The 19,479-nt window shown below is 39.8% G+C and overlaps 1 protein-coding gene across 2 annotated transcripts; it reads right to left on the bottom strand.

Moving 5' to 3' along the window:
• Positions 1-1,218: 1,218 nt before the first annotated feature.
• Positions 1,219-16,731, bottom strand: LOC121646481 (tumor necrosis factor receptor superfamily member 19-like). 2 transcript variants are annotated; one of them, XM_041995463.1, is made up of 10 exons: positions 16,403-16,731; positions 15,129-15,220; positions 14,598-14,711; positions 10,558-10,736; positions 10,364-10,449; positions 4,473-4,637; positions 3,249-3,374; positions 3,019-3,121; positions 2,405-2,694; positions 1,219-1,979 (listed from the first exon to the last, which is right to left on the bottom strand). In XM_041995463.1, exons 2-10 carry the CDS (start codon positions 15,192-15,194, stop codon positions 1,975-1,977), a joined length of 1,134 nt encoding a protein of 377 aa, XP_041851397.1. In that variant the 5' UTR covers positions 15,195-15,220; positions 16,403-16,731; the 3' UTR covers positions 1,219-1,974. The 2 variants fall into 2 exon arrangements, with proteins under 2 accessions (XP_041851397.1, XP_041851396.1); XM_041995462.1 differs by having other exon boundaries at positions 3,249-3,377; positions 16,403-16,729.
• Positions 16,732-19,479: the final 2,748 nt, after the last annotated feature.

Raw genomic sequence — 19,479 nt, forward strand, 5'->3', positions numbered from 1 at the left:
CCCATGTGTCATCATTAATTACATCTCAACAGGTTTAACACAACTTGTGCTAGACCACACACTGTTCATTTAATATTGTGAGAAATTTCCTTTTTTTGTAGTTTCCAAATGCCAATCTGGTCAAAATACAGGTACTTTTTAGTGTGCTATGTCGTAATAGACATGTTTTTAAATATAATTTTTTTCCATCTACCATCCACTCATTAGATATCAAATTTCTGCTCACATACCAGCAGAACATTGTTTTTTCCTGCTCAAATCAGCATGAGGAAGAATACTTAATCTGTTCTTCCTGTCATGTGCTCATTGTTTAGGCTTTGAATTAATACCGCTCCATCTGTTTTGTCTGTTAGGAATTTCGAGAGGAGAATGGAGGTCTGAGAGGGAAACAGAACTTGTAGGTGTGAATTTTTGCCACATATACACGACATTAGTGGAAATTTCAATAGATACTTGATCACATAAATAGCACTTGTTACAAAAAGTAAAAATGCACCCTTGTTAAGATGTGCTGCTGCTGAAAGCCGGATTTTACATCTCAAAATATTCGCTGTTATCTTAAGTTTGTCACATTTGACACAGACCGTCCAATACACTCCCTGTGCACCGCTAATTGGCTGTTTGCATCTGTTTCAGCTGCTTCAAACAGCAGTCATGAGCTGAGTCAGGACTGCAGCTGGTCCCTGAAACAATGTCTCTGCTTGCCTTCCTCAGACCTGAGGCTGAGGAGCAGTCACTGAACTTACACGAGCACGCCATCAGGAAAACCGAGCAAACTGGGTGGCTCTAACCTCACAGAGGCCGCAGTTTGACCAAATGTCAGGATATATTGTATCTCCAGTTAAAGCGTTTATCTCAAATGTTTTTTTTTCTACATCCAATTCTAACCTGAAGCACGTCAGATCTTTCGGTTGAAAGGAGGTTCTCTCAGCTCAAGCTTAGTCTGTCAGCAGGTTTGATAATTAGTTTCCCAGGTGAGCTGAATTAAAAGAAAACTGCTGATAATTTATTTCAAACATGTTCTGTCATTAAAGATATTTACAATATTCACATCTGCACATTCCATGTCTGAAAAGGAATATGCAGAAGTATAAGCTTATATGACCGAACTCTATTTCTACAATACACAATACAATTAAAAATGGTCCAACACTGAGGAGGCATGTTTCCGAAGTGACTTCATCAATTCACAAAAGGATCAAAAGGGGACTGAGTATGTGATGTTAAAGTGGTTTATTTACATCAATGATTCATGGAATTGATCATTCAAACCAATAACACTATAACTGGGGTAAGAAAGGCAAACATGATGTTATGATGTTACAAAAATATTGACCTATTTTACTATTTTACAGTATCTACAACACATTTATCACTTCGACATTCCTCGTCTTAACTTGTTCCATGTTATCAAGATTGTCCTCAATGTGCAACATAATTACTTTTGATACTTTTTCTTCACACTTCAAACTTTACAACTGTCACCTTTACACACAAAAGCTTCATAACACCAGCTGCTAGAAGAGTGGTACGGTATATGTTCTCCTACATGTGAAGATGCAAGACATTCTCAAGGCAGAGCAGAGGCTTTACTTTGATTCACTTTGCTCCACAGTAATAAGTCAGTACTCCTCAATGTTTGAACTTCATATGATTTATCGCCTGGGCCAACAAGTTCACATTTTTCAGTGTGTGTAAATGTGCAGCTCTGCCTCTTTCTCTGTGATTTGCTCGGCAGTGCTTCTGTTTGCATGTATGTACATATTCTGTTTGGACCATCTGATGAAGGGCTCTTAGGTCAGCGAGCAGGCATTTCAAAGTAGCAGCGCGGCCACACTTGTGATTGGCTGCTGCACATTTTCCTGTGTGGGTGTGTGTGGGGAGAGTGGTGGGTAATCTGAGACAGAATCTGGCCGTGGCTGTTGTTGTGTCCAGGATGGTTCAAAGGTGGAACACAAGCCAGAGAAATCAATGTCATCCTGGGAAGAGAGCAGGAAGAGAAGCGCACACACGCAGCGATTAGTAACATATCTACTTATAGGCAGCCAAGAGCTGACTTAAAAAACAGGATAGTCGTATCTACATCAAAGAACTGACTCTTGTTTCCTTTCCCAGCTGCTCAGTGTGGACACAGAGCAGCGCCCAAGTTTATAAAAAGGCAAGCCAGGGAGGTTTCCGAGCAGGTGATGTACATCTCAAACTCTCAGAAGGGATTAGAGTATTTATGCCATACATTCTTTGCAATTTCTGAACTGGGAGGGGCTGTTTTAAATGATTACTTCATATGTGTTGTGTACATGAGTAGCATGATAGCAGAAATCCTAACCAAATCCTTAGCCTTGATTTTTTTTTTTTTTTTTTTTTTTTCCTTGTCTCGTGTGGCAGAGCTGCAGTAGTAACTCACCTTCCTGAGTCAGTGCGTGCTGTTTAGGAAGAAGTACATCAGTCACAGTGGTGCTGCAGCTCTCTGCAGATAAATTCTCCATTGGCCTGCACCCCTCCTCTTCTTCCTCATCCTCTTCCTTTTCCTCTCCTTCCACCTTAAGTCCTTCTGCAGAATCAGCATTGCACTGAGGCAGACCAAAATAATCTGGAAGATCTGAGCTCCCTTTCATCCCACCAGCTCCTCCACACGAAGGCTCAGAATGTTCATCCAGGTGCATTGAAGTCCCCTCCTCGTACAAGTTTGTATTTCTAGGGAACATCAGAAAATATGTGGTTATATCCAAACTCTGGTAAATTAACTATTTTAAATTATATCTATGACAAAGGGGGCAAAAATAATAACACTGTCCCAGCAAATCAGTTCAGGGTTATGTCCAAACTTAATAAGATTAAAGAAAGAAAGCAATAACATTATTTATTACCATGCTTTGTTGCTTTGAATGACATTTTGTTATCATAGTTTTCATGATTGTTTTGTTTCTTTTTGTCTTTTTTAGCATTTGAATAAATAAGGCCATTCGCTTAAGTCAAATTTAGTATGTATTCATCCCTGAGAGCATATAGTTCCCTCACCTGTCACTGAGACTTGTTTGGGACTGGAAGGGACTGATGTCCTGGCTGCGGCCCAGACTGCAGCTCTCATCACAGCACATAGCAGGAATCAGGTGGACTGGACCTAAACATCCCACACAATTACAAAAAAAGCATAATTGCAATCTACCTAACATTATTAACATAAATGTATTGTCTTCTTTTAAATTAAATTGAGGTATGAAATCTCTCTCGTCTAAACCACCACCTACCACAGGTGTGTGCAGGACCCAGCTGGCACTGGCAGCAGGGTCTCTGTGGAAAGTCATGGAGCCATCGAGCGTCCAGACAGGAGAGCTCTGCCCCGCTGTAGGTACAATCCTGAGATCTCAGAGACGCTGCTGAGGAATGAAAAGAGACAGTCAACCACTGAGATGCCAAACGCTGACCCAGTACAGCAGAGATCTACTGCTGCTGGCACCATATCTGAACAAGACCTCTTTATGGGAACTTTATTATTTTATTGTATTATTTAAAACAGCTGATGCCAAAAAGCAACTATATATGCTGGTATAAAATACAATTAAGGACAACTTCCAGTGTTTAAAAGGAAAATGTTGCCAAAGAATCAGAACATTTACTAACCATCAATGAGCTCTTTATCTAATCCAAAAATTCAAGCCTCCAAACCTTTTATCCAGAACACCTTACTGCTCTCACACAACGCTATTTGTGGTGTTTTGGACAAAATTTATACGCTTATTATAAAAGCCTTACAAGCCCCATCTTCATGAGGCAGATTAAAATTCCTTCATATAATTTGAAATAACAGCTGTTGGCATTTTGTGGCAGCTTTGGAAAAAGGGTTTTATGCATGTTTGGACTCAGCAAAACAACTGACAACATACTTAACTCAAGCATTTGTTTTGCAACACATTAAATAAAAGGTAGAAAAAAAAAGAAAACATTTAACTAATAACACCTTGTTAGCTTCTACCACGCTCTTTGTTCCTGATGAGTTTAGTGGAGAAACATGACGTCATTAATGTGTTGCCTCAGGAAGTTTCACATACTTAAACACTTCTGGCCTCACGAATGCCGCTCATTATACAAGTTCCCACAAATACGCAATATCAGGCTTTGATGAATCTCAACACTGCACCCTTTTTAGGTTAACAAAAGAACAATGGATTCAAGTTTGTATGGTACTCAATCCTTTCTGCAACCTTTTACTATCCCTTCCTAGAGCCTCATCTTGCACCATGCTCACTGCTTTAAAAGTAAATGCTTCTTTAATGTTTTAAAGATCACCAACTTATCTTTATTGTTTCATCTTGTGTAGCTAAATATATATTTAGAATCACATGTGAACTGTTTTAGTTTGGGGAATTTAAAGCATTGACTGCATTGAAACACCTGCACTAAGGGTTGGTTCAAAGTTCAATGCCTGCAGCATAAAAGTGTCTAATCTGCAGCCTCAGAGCATCATCACTGACCACTGGGCTTCTTCTCCAGCAACTGTCTCTTGCAGTAGATGACACACAGGACGAGCAACGCTAGCAGCACCGTAGCAAGGGCACTGCAGATGACCGCAGCCAGGGCCATGTCCCGCGGACTGGTCACTACCAGGGGCAGCGGCACCAGGTTCACACGTCCACTGCCTGCAAGAAGGAAGGGGGAAAAGGAAGAGAAATTATTGGAGTAATCAAATGTCAGCTGTAGGCAGTAGACCTATACTGTTACAACAAAATAAATTTTCTGAGAGTTTGAGATGCAAACATTTTTAGAAGTGAGTTAATGGATATAGGACAATTCATTTACTTCATATTATTTTATGTTCCTCAGCTAGTTAGAATTATTATTCCTTTGCGCCTCAAGTCACTCGTCTCTTTGCAGAGGTCTAATGAAATAATCAGAGGAGTTCAAACAGAAATGCCTGTGGTGGATTCTCTCTTTATCTGTTTCTGTCTCGTACCCCACAGAAGATGATTTACAGACATCTCCCTCCTCCAACTCTACCCCCAGGCTCCCTCACACATGCCGGGCTGACTTTTAAAAGAAGTCAGATGCATGGACTGACATTTTTGTGTATTTTCACACACACATATGTGAGTGTGTGTATGATTACACAGATTTCATGATTAATCCTCATTACAGCTCTGTTTCTGCCTGGGGATTAAAACATTATGTCAGACCCCCTTAATACACACTCATATGAAGACTTGAATATGCAGCTCATTTTACAAGTTTCCACAAATACAGAGTGTCACGGCTTAATGCAGCTAAATGCAAATATCACAGCTTTATTCAGATGAATTGCCTCTGCTATCTGAAAGCGCTAGCTTCTGCTGCCTTTGTTATCCTTTGATCAAATCAAACGTTCCACAGAACTAAAGATTTTGGAAGCAGAAAGTTTTTTATTTCTAACAAAGGCATCTAGACTGAATACTGCTATTCACAGCTTATGCGAACGATCTGAATTTACTTGGACAAATGGGTTGCAAAAATCCTAAAATGTGAAGTAGACAGCAAGTTTTCCACATTAACAAGCCACAACAAGCTAACTATAGCCAGTGTTGCAAACTTTTAGTATTAGAAAAAGTGAGGCACTGAGGCAAATGTCTCTATTAAATATCACATAACTATTTTGTTAAGAATTTGTCCTTTATATAGACATTATTACGTAGCCTTTAATAGAAAAACCATGAAAGGCAGAGGATTTTTTATTTGTTTTTGGTTTTTTTAGAGCCTACATTGTGCTATACTTTACAAGTTCTCAATTTTATTTCGGGGGTCATGCTTTCATGCTAAAAGAAAAACATTCTCTTAAACATTAGCACTCCATGTCTTGTCGCCTTCTCTCTGAAATGCTCTATTTTATCTCCTGACTTTTTTAGGCTCCCCACTTTGCTCTGATTGGTCGGTCAGTTTGTTTAAAAACGCCAGAGTGCATGGAGCTGCTTACTTCATTTGAAGAGTCACTCAAGTGTGGCAGTATATAGATATTAAGATGCCACATTGTATTCTAGTTTGCTCAGAGGCTGTTCTCTGCATGCACAGATTCCCAGATCTTACTTTAGGATAGTTTTTTACTCTCAAACTGTAGGATCTGCTTCTAAAATCACATCCCAGTTCATTTCTAATCTTTATAACCAAATGTTGAACATATCTGTTTGCTACATCTTAAGCAAAAATTTGAAAGAATTTCAGCATTAAAACATCTTTATTTTCAGTGAATTGTTAGTACCAGTAAAATGATTATTAATCCAATACATATGATTCCTTTAAATGATCATCAGAATTGCTGAATATATTTGCTAAATTTGCTATATTTTGCAGGGGATCAGATCAGGGATAATACCACCTTGTTAATTAATCATTAAGATCCATCTGCTCCCTCTTTATTTCTTCCCTTCTCCATCAAATTTGAGTGGTTTTAACCAAACAAAACTAGATCTAATCAGACCACAATGGCTGTAAACATAATGGTAGAGCATTTCTTACAACATGGCACTCCATCCTCGCGTTTAATATGCTGCAAAGTTCCTTTAAATTCTCTACAAGCAATGTGGGGGTTGTAGTTCACTAGAAGAAGTAGTTGTCCTAATAATAAACAAATCCATAACAGTAGTTCTCCTGAACTCTCAAAATGAGTGGCATTTTTCCCTGAGGCCATGTATGCTCAGCGTAATTAATTTTGATCTTCATGAGTAATCAAGTACAATTTTCCTGATTATTATATGCAGGATAGCAATGGTGTGGATTAATACAATAGAAACACTGAAAGTAAACCAGTATGGTTGCTAAGTAGATTGAGAAATTCCTGCAGCAAATGGCATTTAATGAAAGAGGAATAGTTTTTTTTTTCAGTTAATGCTGCTGTTTGCTTTTCAGTGTATTAATCAGAAATGCAACTCCTATCAGGCTTTTTACAGTCAAGAGCTCTTTGTGATGCCATGTAAACATTGCTGTAGTTTAGGGCTTTTTTTTATTTTTTCGTTCAGAGAGATGGGGGATAAGGGTATTTTAACATTCCTTCTGAAGTGGGAAAAAAAGTAAGAAAAACTGAAACAGAGCTCCAAAAGTCATTCTGACCCAGCTCGTCACAATAAGGAATCTGTTTGATAGAAGTACAGGGGCAGATCCTAAAACAAGTGGTGCAGCAGCAGAAATCATAGCACACCTTATATCATGCTGGTCAATATAATTTCCTGTTTATACAGGGATGTTTGTTTTTAAAGGCTCTGCCTGCAGAGAAGCTGATAAGTTCCTATTTTAACTGGGAAAAAAAACTGCTATAGCTTAAATAAACCTCAAATTTCTCCAAGACGTATCCTTTCTACAAGTAATAACTGAATCTATACTGATTCCTAAAAATAAATAAATAAACAAATGTTTTATTTCTCACAATGACCACGTTTTATAGTACCATAAAGTGTATCCGCTCTAAATGAGTTGGGTCCAGGATGCCTGTGTTGTATTTGACTTCTGACCATTGTGTTTAATCCTGGTCTTCATTCTTAAGGTCAAATTCAGCTCATCCGAGGTAAGCATCAACACAAAGGCAGCCTGTTATCAGAGAGCCAGCAGCTGCAGCAAACACAGATAAACACTGCTCCATTGAACAAACCTCACCTGCTGATATTATCTCCACACAAACCAGACCAATAAACCGCAGCCTTTCATAGACTCCCTGCCTGTTGAGTTTATGGAATGCCACATAGGCCAAATAAAAGAAGCACTTCTTTACACCTCTGAGGGATCTTTGACTTTTGTCTGTACAAACCCTTTTAAGAGCTTCTTTAGGAGGGGACTGAGTGCTGTTTTAGTCTGAACTCTGGATAACAGAAGGAAGAATGTGCTGCCTGGAGCTGCAATTAAAACTAAAGTCATTATAATAGTTCTACAATTAAGTATTCACTTAGAATTATCTGGAGAAGCATTTAGTATATTGTTTTGGAGCAGGTAGAGTATAAGTTAGTTAACAGAGGTAGCTGTTGATTCACTTGAAAAAACGTTTTGAAATGCAACTGCTAATCTCTCAAAAGTTTTGATCTTTAATTAAATTTCTTTTCTAAATCAAGAAACAGCAGAAGAAATCTGCCTTTTCCACACAAATAAGTCTAGTTTATTACCAGCAGAAGTACAACAGGTCTATTCTTTTGGTGGGGGAACTTGATCCATCCAGCTGCCAGATTCAGCGCTTAGTCAAACATTTTGCAGTCATCACCTCTAATAAAGAGACAGGACCAAGCATCATTGTTACTGTAAAGTGGTGGTTTGATAGCTACCTTGTAATTTGACTAAGAAAGCAGGAAAGACAAACAGCTCTGCGATCAGCAGACATCATGATCCCACATGCCAACATGCGAGTGACTTCAGTGAATGTGCCTTTGAATACTGGAGGCTCTGGATTGAATTGCTGGTAGGACTTGTGTTTCCTGCAATTTTGTGCACTGCCAGCAGTGGTAAGACCTTAATGCCTGAACATGAAATCAGTCTATATGTAGTAGCTACAGTAAGAAGGACTGAGTTTCTTCTTAGTTAAAAAGCTAAGATGCTGTGGAATGATCAAATCATATAAACCCTACAGTATATTTAACTGTAACAAGTACAGAAAGAACATACTATTCTCTCTTCTCTGAACAAAAACACATGAAACTCCTGTCTGACTTGTGTGTACATCCAGTTTTAATAGTAGCAAAACAGACAGAAGCTTAAAGAAGGAGCTACATGTGTGGGTGCATGTATCTGTCTGCATGCCTGCATGTTTTACTACAGAGTAGCCCACGCTCTGAGATCCACCAGGACTTCAGCAGATGAAACACATTAAAGAGGCTGAAGGAATCCATAAAACACAACCTCAATTTCACTCAGCTCCCAAAAAGCCACTGGGGGAAAGGGAGGAGAGGGAAAGGAGGGGTTAAAGATTTACAGTCCACCCCAGACGGCGACGGCCTCCCCTGCACAGCTGCACTGCTGCCCCAGGCCAGTGTGGCCTATTAGAATGATCTGCCCTTTAAGTTTTCACCACCCTCCTCAAGATAACAGTGAAGGGGGAGAGCGAGAGGGCGGGTGGGGGAGTCAAGACTTTCAAACATTTGGAAATGCTCCACTGAGAGTCCCTGCAGGAGCTAACTACCTGCTATGTTCCCAGACACAATGGCCTTTTTGTTTCACAGGCCTCCTCCAGTATCAAAACGGGAAGCAGCACAGATGGACAAATGAGCAGACAGAGGGAGGCCAGTTGTTTTAAGGTCATTATACACATACAGTGAGCTTTTTCTTCTTTTTTGTCTTTGTAAGTCAATAAAGACACAAGATTAAAAAGCAAACAGTATGCTGAAACCAATATGTGTGCAAAGAGTGCACACATACCCCCACCCCCCACCCTTTTTTTCTTTTTCTTTTCTTTTTAGAGAGCTGTACAATATCCTGCCTTGATTTGTTTAACACAGGAGTCCTATCTCTGACTCTCTGATGCTCATGTTGCCAAAAAACCTCACAGAAACAGCTGGCTAATCCTCTGCCATTAGGAAGTCACACTCAATTACCAAAGGTATAAGTTCATTTGCTCGTTGGTTTTTATGTGGAAACCTGAAATCATGAGGTTGTGCTTAGCTACTTACAGAGGCCAGAAGGAAGAAGTTAATTGGATCTGCAGCTTCTGGATCATGAGCTGTGCTTTGTGAGCATAATGTAGCACACCTCCTGCCTCCTTTTTGCATGATGGCAATAAATTACTCTCCTGAAACCAGCGCGCTCCCTGATGAGATATCGTTCGTCCAGAAACATCAACAGAGGTTTTGTTCAAGGAAGTTTGCTCATTTAATCCAAACTGAGTGCTAAAAATGAGTGTCACGTTCTGAGCTAATATAATCCACTGTTGGCAAATCCAGTGTTATGTTAGCGGTATCCATTTCAGCTTTTTAACTTCTTAGCTTGTAAATCCAAGCATTTATTTGCACATATAGCATAGCTGGCAGCTTCGTTGGGACTTAGTGAATGAAATATGGCCTGCTCCACCCTTTAAAGTTGCGGTTATGGTTACTCCAAGGACCGTGTACTGGCATGTTGTGTGTGTGTGTGTGTGTGTGGGTGTGTGTGTGCGTGCGTGTGTGTGCATGTAGTGTGTGGGTGTCTGTGTGTGTGTGTGTGTGTATGGGCTTTGTTGTTGCTCTGCAGCCTGGGTTTTGGTTCTTGTAGCATTTGGCTGGGAGTTCAATCATGTGCTGTAGATGGTGATGTTTGCTGTCAGACTATTGTATTCCTGTTGTTTCATGTTAAAACATCTCCTATTGTGAACTAGGGATTAACAGCCTGTTACATGGGAACATTTCAAGTCAAATGTTAAAGGAGGTAAAAAAAAAAAAGCAAAAGTGCTTACAGTTGGGCTCATATGGAGGTGGAGGATCTCCACATGGTATGCACTCCATGTCTTGGAATCCACTTAATTTTGTCTTCCTGTAATATCTGTTGAAGATACAAAATCACATATGTATTAGCAAAATCTGATACCTCTTTTATTAAAAAAAACTATAAATTTAAAAGCTATAAACCCTTCTTGCAGGTTTCTCTCACCCCGGCAGACAGTCACCACACACTGCATTGCTTGTTGTAGAGCAGTTGCCCTTCTGGAAGCGATTGATAAGTCTACAGTCCAGACAGGGTTTGCACTTCTGCTGGCTCCGGTCCTCTTTGAAGCGACTGCTCCGGCAGGGCACGCACCGGGCATCCTCTCCATAACCAAAGCCACATTCCTGGAGGGATTAATGAGAAAAATACACCGGGTAAGAGGTAGGGTTGGTTGCTTTGGGGTGGTGTGCAGATGGTGAAAAGAGGGCTTGAATGTGGACCACTGGGGGTCTTAGAATTAAAGAATGATCTTGGCTCACAGGATCAGAGGGGAACAATGGACTGCTTCTTTTGAGAGTCCATCTTACACTGGCAATAATCTTCCTGACTCTCTCAGTATGAATGAGTGGCCTTCCGCTGCAAGACCCAGAAAGGCCATGCATTTGAATGATAAAGGCTCTCAGGGACACCCACTGTTGTATTATTGCAGGTTTATTGCTGCGTTTTTGTGCAACTCCCACTCCAAGCGGACTCTATGAGTGTTCCGTTGATTGAGAGGCCATCAAGAAAAGGAAACGCTTTAGAAAGAGGGCAAGAATTATAGAGAGGTAGATGGAGCAAACAAGATGAATACTCTTTTGTGTTCAGCAACTGAAAGTGCACTTAAAAAACACAGCTTCCTGCAGCTATGTGAATTATCTAATGTGAAACCTCCTTTAGCATTAGTCCACCTGAGCCCACCTTTAGATCAGAAAACACATTTCCAAGAAGAACCTGAATTAAATTATATATTTTTAGTAATTTGTATGCTACCATTTATATCTAATATTTAACATTTTCATTCATCACACCAGCTTGTGGATCAAATTTTTTCTCTGCAAACTGATTCTCTTTTGCATTCCTCCAATTTTGGGTGAACGCCTGGTGGCCTCAATGACAACCTGACATTTACAAGACAGCTGATTTTACTGCACACCACACAGAGTGAAAAGACCCCGTCAAGATGACATCATACATTGATCATCCATTATCAGCTCTGCAGCAGCTGTGTTCCTGTTATCCAAATCCTGGCGGACAGTCAGGAGTGGGTACTCATATATCATTAAAGTGAAGGTCAGCTTCAAACAGGGCTTCTATCCTCACTGCTCTCTTCGCCCGTGTCCTGTTTCATTGCCTGGGCATGCAGTACGGCTGGAATGTGGGCAGAAGATTCTGATACGGGGGTTGGGTTTAGGAGAAATAAAAATGGAGGTTGGAGGCAAAGATGTGATCTTGCGATGGCACCGCAGAGTCGGGGAAGAAGATTAGGAATTTGGTCCTTTCGGCCAAATACATATGAGCCTGACACTGAACCCTTAAGGCTGCGCCTGGCCAGCTAGGACTGAAATATTGCAGCTGTTGCTATGAACGGTCCATACAAGGCCTTACTGTCCAGAAGAGCTGAGCAGTGAAGCCAGAGAGAGAGTGGATGAGGGTGATTCATCATTCACTACATGAAAAAAAAGGGAGGGGGGGTAAGGAAGACTTGACTGCCCATATCTTAATGCTATGATCTTAGGCAGGGTAGGATGATTGCTACAAAGCTGATCCAATAGATGGCCCTTAAGACAGCACTGCAACAACTGCAGGATCTCGCTCAGTGACCCACTTCCACATGAAGGAAGGGGCCCCAGGATGATTCATTCCCATTCGACTTAGCACTGGCACAAGCTCCATCCATGGGGCACCTCATGCTACATAGACACAAACAGGTCAGGGCACTGAAACAAAAGGAAGTGAAGCCAACTCCTGCCCCTCTGATCCAGGCGGCTCAGATCATCAGGGAGCGAGGCCTTCTTTCTTTTATACCTGAAAACAAAGCAGGCCGAGCTGACGCCCTGCACTGACGGAGACCTGTTTCATGGCTGAAGGATGGACTTTCATACATGGAAAACTGGGATGTTGAAGTTATTTTTCATACAGTATATTGAAAGAGTTTCTCCTCAAAGCTTAGCATCCAATTTCTCTATTTCTCTGCATGTCCTTATCGCCTGATCTAGTTTGGGTGAGACAAACATGTGGAGAGGAGTGAGGGGGCGGGCTGACTGGGACCTGAAGCATGTTCAGATGCACAGATATTTTCTGAGATTAGGAGGGAATCACGGGGGGGGGGTCAGTCATATGATCCGTTGATGAAACAACGCTCAAAACAACACTGAGTGAGTTATAGCCTAGTCCTGTTCGGCTCACAGCAAATTCAAACTTTCCTTTGCTTTTGTGTCTCTAAAAGCTTTTTTGAATCCAAGAGTCATGCTGCAAATGTATGGACTCTGATTGGGACCCTTGTCCTGCATGCACTCCTCGTTACTGTCTTCAGCCTGTGCCACCCAGAGGTGTTTTATCCTAGGAGTGTGGCTGGAGGAAATGTTATGCTCTTGATGCATACTACATGATGTTGACACATCAAATTTGTACTTCCTAGCTAACCCAGTAACCCCTTCTTCTTCTGTCATGCTTGATAAAACCCAGCCAACTAAGTTAACTGCCTACAAATAACACCTAGAATAAAATATGTCAGGGAGAGAAAAAAGTAACTGGTTTTAATGGATGTTCCCTCTGTGTGGGTGGTTCTTTTAGCTACAGTTTGCGTGGTAGGGTTAATTGATGTTTGTCAGCCGGCCTTAGAGCAGCTTCCAGAGGCAAACTTCCAGAGCTAACTGGGCCACATTCCTTTGGGATCTCTATGGCAGCTGCACAGAGGGACTCCAAAAATCTGCTTCCCTCCCCATCAGTCAACACTGCCTTTCAGAATATGGACAGATTGTCTAGGTTACTGAGAGCTCAAATCACAAGTTGTTGATCTGGGAAACTTTCTCCGAGTCCCCCCTCTGAGCCGGCATCCCGCTACCTTCAAAGAAAGAGTGAGGCAGCCAATTATTAACCAGGAAACCCAGGGTGGTAAGCAGCACTCATTCCTGTTGAGCCAGTAGAGGAATGACTACTGAAGCAAATCACCAACCACAGAGTGCATGTCTTTGTGCACAAAGATTAAAGGGAACTGGGCTTAAATGCATGTGTGCAACACATGTAAAGCAGGTGACACCATTTTTCACCAGCACTCAAAGACATGAAGAGTGAGATGTTAAAACATAACATATTCCTTACAATTTTATAAAAATACATTTAAAATCATGAGGGAAAATCCGATGAAGCTGAATCATATAATGTTTTGTATCATTACTGATAAAATGTTGCTGTTTTGCATAAATCCTTTAGAATGTCAAAACAAAAAAAAACTGCCCCTAGATGGGGTAGAAATACCTAAACATTTTCCTCAACTATAGCAGTTTTGAATGCAACAATAATAACTGTAGGAAATAATTATGCAGGGCTTCTGCTCTGTGCCATCAGCTGCTATTAAACCCCAGTGTTTACTCACCTTTACATCACCGCCTACACTCGCAGAGGTGGGTAGCTGCTGCCAGTGAGGAAAGCCTTTAGCTTACCAACCTTAACTGACACTACAGAGGCCTGTTTGTACAAAGCACACACAAACCTGTGGCTAAGAGGGTGGAAAAAACTGTATTCCCTGTCAAGAGAGCAGCAAGCTTAGGCATGGCTCGCTTCAGACGGTGAAGACAATCAGTTGGAAGGGGTGCAACGTGGGAAGACAATGGAAGCCATTCAGCTGCAAAAGGTCAAAAGTATGGGTGTGACTGATTAAAGAAGGGTCAGTGTTCTGCAAATGTTAATAATAGCTTGGCTGCTCTGTGCATGGACGAGAGGAAGTAATAAATTATGTTAGTCCACTGGCTAAAATAAAGTGGTGCCCAGTCTTTTCTGTAAACTTGACAATCATCCAGTCTTCCAATGATCTTCATCAGCCTTGAAAAGTTGATTCAACTGACCTGTGATGGGCGTTTTTCTGTTACGACAGTATTTCCTATACACACTTTTTCCTCTTAGTGGCTCTTTGGGGGGGAAAATACATGGATCTAGTTCTTTGAACAAGTCTGTCTAAAAGAAAAGTTTAAACTCATACAGACAAAACAGGTGTGTTCCCCAACCTTAGAAAGCTCCTGTCCTGCGTCACACTGTTTGCAGGGTTTGCAAATCCCAAAGCGATCCTTGTACTCTTGTTCTCTGCATTCTCTGGTCTCCTCCATGGCTCTCACATGAATCTGAGAGGGGCAAACATTTGGTGAAAGTTAGAGATTCCTGCATTTCATCACCACTTTAATCCACAGCAGATAAAGCAGACTCAATCTTCATCTATACATCACTTTGTCTCATAGTCTTTAAGAAGCTTATGGACTCTTAGAAATAAGTCTGAACTGCTGGGATGGACAAAATAAGAGCAAATACAATAAGAACACTGACAAAGCAGCGAGCTCTTTAACACAAATAAACAATGTAGTTTAAGTAAACGTGCAGTTTGTACAAATGATGAAAATGTGCAGCTTCTCACTTTGGTTAAAAAATAACTAGCCACTGTAACAGGTAATTAGCCACTGTGTGCAGGGTATCATTATCTTTTATATATGTCTTTAAGCAAGAGAAGATATACACACTGTCGTGTAGTTTTAAAGAACACATACCAGAGCTGTATAGAAGATGTTTGCAGTTAGCAAGAGTGACAAGGCAGACTGAAGCTTCCAGAACATTTTGATAGGCCACTTATTGCTTGCAGCTGAAAGGAAAGCACAACAGTCAAACATGTGAGCACGCTTGCAACTTCTACATGATATAGACAATTAAAACAAAAAAGAAAAGAAGGAAAAAGGATCAATCTGAACTGAAATGAAATTATAAAGTTTTACAGAGTTTCCACCCAAATACAAGCAGGTTCAGATTTGTTTAATCTCTCAAACCACACACATTTGCAACCTGTTTTATCAAAGTGTTATAAATGTGTTATATGATGTGTAATAAACAACAGAAACCTGAGATTCAATATTCTGAAAACAAGAAAAATGTTTTATTTTTTGTATTTTTCTGTCTGTTTCATTAAATATCCAAGATGACTGTAACAAAAACACATTGTGCAAGTAAATATTAAAACAATTTATGGACTAAATCAGAATACTCTGATTTATGTCCTACACCTCAAATCGGCTTTTTAGTAGAGTTTCTTCTGTTTGTTTGTTTTTATACTTTTTTCAAATGATGCCTGTAGTATAAATAATAAATTATTAAATTAATAAGAAGAGCTTCCACAGTCTCAGACATTGGGTCTTTGTAAAAACTGGAAAAAAAATGCCTCTCATCCCTCTAGCTGATTTTTTTTTTCTTTTTTTTTTTTTTCTCAATTCCTGGATGCCTGGATTTGATCATGATGAGATTATTTGATCTCATAGACACTCAGAAACTGAACCAAGACAACCAAATATTATACTTTTATACATAAATTCAGACCAAATACACACACAATATTAATATTAATATTAATAATAATAATAATAATAATAATAATAATAATAATAATAATAAGTTTCTTCAAATGCTTTTATTAGACAGACGAGGATTTCTTCCTATGGGATCTCCTCTCCTATAGGCTACATCTTTTTCTTGTCTGACAGTCAGAGCTTCCACAGTTTTTGATGAAAACACGGTTTTGTATAAAACATTCCAAAAATCACTTTACAACATGTGAGCATTTGCTATATATTACATACTCACAGAAACATGAATATCAGCGACAAAGAAACCCTAAGAATCTGTTCACTTAACAGCTCTGCAAAGGTATTGACATATAATAATAATTTATTGAAGAGTTGAAGTTTGTTATGGTCCAATTCTACGACTGACCAGGTCGTTTCTCATTAGTGGATAAAGCGTGAATGCCTTAAACTTAACAAAACGCGTTTCTTACCTTAGATATAAAAAAGAGAAAATAAAAATGAGAGAGCCGGTAGCTTATATCAAAGCGGTGGTTGTTAAAAGTCGACGGCAGACCGGTGAGAGCTGTGGTGGCTTGTTTCCCACACCGGTCCGCTCACCATGTCCGTGCCGCAGCTCCTGCACACCCCGCACAGAACTCAACACAGAGCTGCTGCCGCAGCTCGAACGCAGACTCTGCGCCGAGATCAAAGGCGGAGAGAGGGGCTGGCTTTACAGACCCGAAGCGCGTGTATCTGATCTGCAGTCAGCCAAGCAACATCAAAGACTTGCTTTCACAAATGCACACACATGGACACGGCTTGCTAAACACACGCACACACACAACGCTATTCACAGAGTGATCAATAGCTGGAGTGGATGTGGAAAAGAAGAAGTAGTTGAACAAGTTTCAAGGCACAGGATGTTACTTTTAACTCGTACCAATTAGTGCCAGCGTGTGCGCGTGCGTGTGTATGGTGTCCTTAATGAGTTTACTGTTTCACTGTATTACTCTGAATTTTGAGAAGCCCAAACTAATCATTATCACGTTAACTCATTATGCTGCCACAAGATGCAACATGTCACTGGTTACTGGTTGTCTGCGCGCACACTGATATTAAATGACGTGCTCTCATCTCGGTGAGACGCCGATGTCATGACGTCAGTGTGCTGCCCCGTGATTGGCTGAGCCTGCAGGCTCAATCTATCTAATGGGTTCAATGTCAATTTTCATATTTTGTTTTCAAAGCTGTGGCGGGCCTGTAAAGCTTTAAATAATAATAACAATAATAATAATAATGATAGATAGATAGATAGATAGATAGATAGATAGATAGATAGATAGATAGATAGATAGATAGATAGATAGATAGATAGATAGATAGATAGATAGATAGATAGATAGATAGATAGATAGATAGATAGATAGATAGATAGATAGATGATTGTGGAGACCATTGAAATTCATCTAGTTTTATTTTGTATTTTCAAGATTTTGCAAACAGTGAACAATAAAAAAGATCGGTTGTTAATGGGAAATTTATTTCAAGTCTGCAAATGTTCGTTACTCTAACAAAGCCAACAGGGGGCTGTTTAAATAACACCGTTTTGTTATGGTTATTAATATAAGAATGAGCTGCCATAAGAGCAGCAGCTAATCTGCCAAAGACCAGACCGACACAAAATGTACAAGTTCATATTAACCCCCCGGAAAAAAAGTGTGTGTTTGGTGTGGTTGTGCATGTGTGTATGTTAGTCTGAACCAAGGCAAAGATACAAAGGACAAAAGTTCAGCACAGCAGTAAAGTGGCCAATTACTGTGCAAGTCTGGACATGTTGCAGCTGGTATCAATTCATGCAAATCAGTGTCAGTCCTGCAAAGTAATGATTTAGATTTTATTTAACTGAATATTGAATGAATAAAAATGAAGATTTCTATCATTTCTTGTATCTAACAGCTTATGTTTCTGCCATTACTTTGCCTTATTTAGAGTTAAAGTCTGTGCCATAAGAATCATTAAATTGAGTTAATTTATTTTACAGGCAGTTATTTAAAACAGTTAACTCCTGATCTTAAGAGTTACAATAAAAATATTCAACTTTGTTCATGTCAGTATTAATTTGTTGAGGTCAAATGTATAGAGCATTGACATTCATGTTATGACTCATCAGGACCCATGCCTCACCAGGCAGATTTAGGCTGGGCTGATGTCTCCATCTGCTGGTGTACATGCATACAAGCAGCTCCTTAAAAAATGTCTGTCTTTCCTGCTGGAGCCATATCTGCTATCAGGTGAGAGGAAAGGTACATCCTGGATTTCTCACCAGTCCATCACAAGCTAACACAAGAGAGACAAACTATTCATGCTCACATTCACTCCTAGATCCACCAGTTTATCTGATATTCATGTTTTTTGACTGTGTAACAAAGCAGGAGCACAGAGAGAGCACGCATGCATGAAGGGAAAATACAAACTCCACACAGAAAGACCCTTTAGCAATGCCTTTAGTAATGCTAGTAGGTTTAGACTGTTGGGGGACAGCCCTTGATGCACCGAGCACTTCTTTCAATTTTCTCAATTTGCTCTTTATTTTGTATAACATGAGACATTATTACTTATGTTTCTCTTTTTCTTTCTTAGCTGGTATCCCTGACTTAGCGTTATTGTGCGTGTTGACCCCTCTTTCCTGTTCTCGCCTCCCCAGTCTTTTTATTTATTTATTTATTGCATTTTAAATGGTTTTGGTTTTAAATGGTTTAAATTACTTATTTTAATTTTATTATAATTGGACTTAAATTAATTGGATTGAACTGAACTGGACTGTGTATGTAAAAGTGCCATGAGATGACTTTGTTGTGAATTGATTAAATATACAAATTTATTAACAATATTAGATTTTTTTTGTGTGTATTTTTACAGGCCAGTCTGAATTTAATTTAATTTAATAACCTGAGGTCCCCCAACAGAAGGCCAATGAGAAAAGATGGCCAAACTGTGCCAAAATGGCCATTTTGGACACCTTGCCTGAACTGTCTGTCCTTAAGTCTCTCTCATTTGTTTTACCTTTTACGTCAGAGTTGGCCTTTGCAGAGATAATATTCTCCATATTATATCATTTGATTCAGGTTTAGAACTACAGCTGCATCATTTTAAGTGGCTATTTATATTAACCCTGAAAGTGTTTGTTTTTGTTCAGCAAGTCTGAAACAAAACCTTAACAAAGTGTTCCCGTTACTGTAACTCCAGAAATATTCAAGCAGACCTTCTGGCTGGAGAGATATACTATTTAATTTTGGATGTGCAACTTTTGAGCAGAGGCCTAAAATAAGCACAGGACTTAAACTGGTTTATTTTATTTTATTTTATTTTACATTATTCCCCATAATGATAATGTTAACAAATAATAGTGATTAAATGTAAAAGAAAAATGTAAATAAATCCTTATCTATAATAAAATCTGTCAGAATCTTCTGTCACTGGTGGACTCCCTCCTGTCTGGTCCACGCCTCATCTGGCCCACAGCAAGTGGGCATCTCTTCTGCTTCTGAGCAGGGATTTCCTGGCGTCT

This window comes from Melanotaenia boesemani, chromosome 9, assembly GCF_017639745.1.
Source record: "Melanotaenia boesemani isolate fMelBoe1 chromosome 9, fMelBoe1.pri, whole genome shotgun sequence".
Taxonomy (NCBI): domain Eukaryota; kingdom Metazoa; phylum Chordata; class Actinopteri; order Atheriniformes; family Melanotaeniidae; genus Melanotaenia; species Melanotaenia boesemani.